Below are 2,906 nucleotides of genomic sequence, written 5' to 3' on the forward strand. Positions count from 1 at the left end.
TTCATTTTTCATTATACTGTTTGAGGAAGACCCCCAAACATTTTTGAATTAGAATTCAAGATACTGCCATTTAGTGGCAGCTATATGAAGCAGTATGGTTTCGTAGCCACCATGGTCTCTACGACATTTTACTCGGCCATAGCCGTATGCATTAGGCCTATAAATAAGGACCTTATCGAATTCCTGGTTGGTCATTGATCCACATCTATCTGTATACTAGTCCTGTACGAGTGACGTACGCTCTGCTTGAGATCTTTTCGGCTAACAGCCGATCCTGAATTCGAAAGAGTTGTCTTTGTTTTACGATCACCTAAGACATGGCCTCTCTCCCTCAAACCTGTTTCCTTCTCTCCTATCGTAGGACACCTTCTCCGTACCTACAAGAATAATACCCGGGAGGACGAGGTTACCATCCTCTAAGATGTAATGGTTATCACCCATTTGTCTCATGCTGTCTAGTAATCATCCATGTTAATTACCTTATTTAGTATAGATATATAAGTTAATACTCACAATGTAATTCAGATATAAGCCACTCACTATTTTTCATTGTTTGTCATAATGTTCAATTTGTAGATTCCATTTATTTATTTAATTTTTCAATTTTTTAGACACTACTTGCATATCTTATATTATACACATCTCCTTACCTACATGATATTATATTTCATCTGTCACTGTTTTCAATTTACTACCATACAATTCCACAAATATCAATCAATTAAAATTTTGTACTATTCAATTATCAGTTATCAATTTTTTATCATTTATGATTTAATTCAATATTTTGTATAATTCTAAATTTGTTTGTATACCATTCCTAATTGTATGTTACTCTAAATGTTGTTGTTATCATTTTTGTCCTATAGCCCTGATGAAGACTTGAAACTCAGGTCGAAACGTCGGCGTAAAATAAATAAATATGGTTTTGTTTATTTATGTTGTTCTTTGCTGACCGCACCCCCCGACAAACTTCTCCAAGCATTAATCTACGGTCAACTATCTACACCTCATTAATTACCTTACCTATTTACAAACTGAATAGGCATTATCGAGGCTTTCTGGACAAGTAGAACACAATTGTTTTGAAATGTTTTTATTTTACTGTTTTGTTAATTCTAAAATGTATGCACCTTGTCTTTTTATTCAGCCCTGACAAAGCCCTGCAAGGTGGGGCGAAACGTTGGTTAACAACAAATAGTTGTTCTTTTAATAATTTGGTACCTTTATTGACCGCCACCTAGCAATCTCATACAACCTACTTCATACGGTCAACTATCTTCTTCCAATATGAATAAGAAAACGAAGATTTAAATAAATGAAAATTTAGAAATAAATTGTGATAAAATGGCAATATTGGTTTAAAGATCAAAACAAATCAACAAGTTAAGACTAATAAATAAATTAAAAATAAATATCCCAAATATCATTTTATTATTTAGGGTTAACAAGGTAGTGAAGATAAGTATAAGGAGCTCTTGAGAGATAAGGTAGGCAGGAAGGACGAGTAATTGCTTCCGTGTCGATAGCACAATATCGATATATCAGGATTTGACATCGAAATCGCTAAATTACCTTTCAACCCTTCCTTGAGGGCGGAAAGGGGGTAATATTATGGTATCGACACACCAATCATATATTTTTCCCCAAAATCGTTTACAAAAAAATAATTAGAATTTAGGACCTATCTTGTTCTCATCAAGTCAAGGTATTAAAAATTAAAAAAAAGTTCTTACTTACTTTGAATTTAGAATGGAATAGAAAATAAATTTTAATCTGTGACTAGGTAAACAGAAATGTACAATAAAAAAAACAATCAACATACTAGTTCTCGTTATATCTACAACATAAAACATACCAGTAACTAAATTATTATTATAATTATTTTAAAATACTAATACCAACTCCAATAGCCATACGAATACTAATACCAACTCCAATAGCCATACCCATACTAATACCAACTCCAATACTAATACCAACTCCAATAGCCATACGAATACTAATACCAACTCCAATAGCCATACGAATACTAATACCAACTCCAATAGCCATACCAATACTAATACCCACTCCAATAGCCATACCAATACTAATACCAACTCCAATAGCCATACCCATACTAATACCAACTCCAATACTAATACCAACTCCAATAGCCATACGAATACTAATACCAACTCCAATAGCCATACGAATACTAATACCAACTCCAATAGCCATACCAATACTAATACCAACTCCAATAGCCATACCAATACTAATACCAACTCCAATAGCCATACCAATACTAATACCAACTCCAATAGCCAAACCAATACTAATAGCTTTTCTTAAGCTTCTGAATTTTAGGCCCTTAAATTCGAATTCACATACCAACAGAAAAATAATAAAAATTTGTAAGTAAATAAATCATGGATGAATACAGGAAATAATTTGATAATTATTATTTTTCTACAGTAGTTATTACTTTAGTCAGATTTTACTGACAGTTAACCTAATGAAAGACATATTAAGAGGATTTTCATTCTATAAAATAATGAAATAACTGTTTTGAAATATACAAAAGTTAAGTTAATCTCAAATTAGTGAGTGATAATTGTGTGATGAGCACACCAGATCTTTTTTTATTAAGTTTTTTTTTTATATATATTTCAAGTAACTAAACATTGTTGAGATCAATTCCATAAATGATAAAATATTGTATTTCATTGAAGAAGAAAAGCAGGTTGGTGTAGAAGCCACGGTCAGTAGTTAAATATGGGCGAAGAGGACCAATATTTGACTTGTCGAGCATGGCACACAGTATAACTGCCTCAAACAGAACCCACTCCCTACATAACCTCGTTTCATTCCATACCATCCTTCCTATTTTCATTTTTGAGCAATGGAGTTATCCTTGAATT

General features: G+C 32.3%; 1 protein-coding gene across 1 annotated transcript; it reads right to left on the reverse strand.

Moving 5' to 3' along the window:
- Nucleotides 1-1,881: 1,881 nt before the first annotated feature.
- LOC136796688 (uncharacterized) lies at nucleotides 1,882-2,283 on the reverse strand. Its single transcript, XM_067051044.1, has one exon. The coding sequence runs from the start codon at nucleotides 2,281-2,283 to the stop codon at nucleotides 1,882-1,884; it is 402 nt and encodes a 133-aa protein (XP_066907145.1).
- Between the last annotated feature and the right edge of the window lie 623 nt (nucleotides 2,284-2,906).

This window comes from Halyomorpha halys, unplaced genomic scaffold, assembly GCF_000696795.3.
Source record: "Halyomorpha halys isolate HHAL.00 unplaced genomic scaffold, Hhal_1.1 Scaffold828.1, whole genome shotgun sequence".
NCBI classification, from domain to species: domain Eukaryota; kingdom Metazoa; phylum Arthropoda; class Insecta; order Hemiptera; family Pentatomidae; genus Halyomorpha; species Halyomorpha halys.

Excerpts from the sequence above, each read along its gene's own strand:
- LOC136796688 (XM_067051044.1), bottom strand. The coding sequence starts at position 2,283 with ATGGCTATTGGAGTTGGTATTAGTATTGGTATGGCTATTGGAGTTGGT.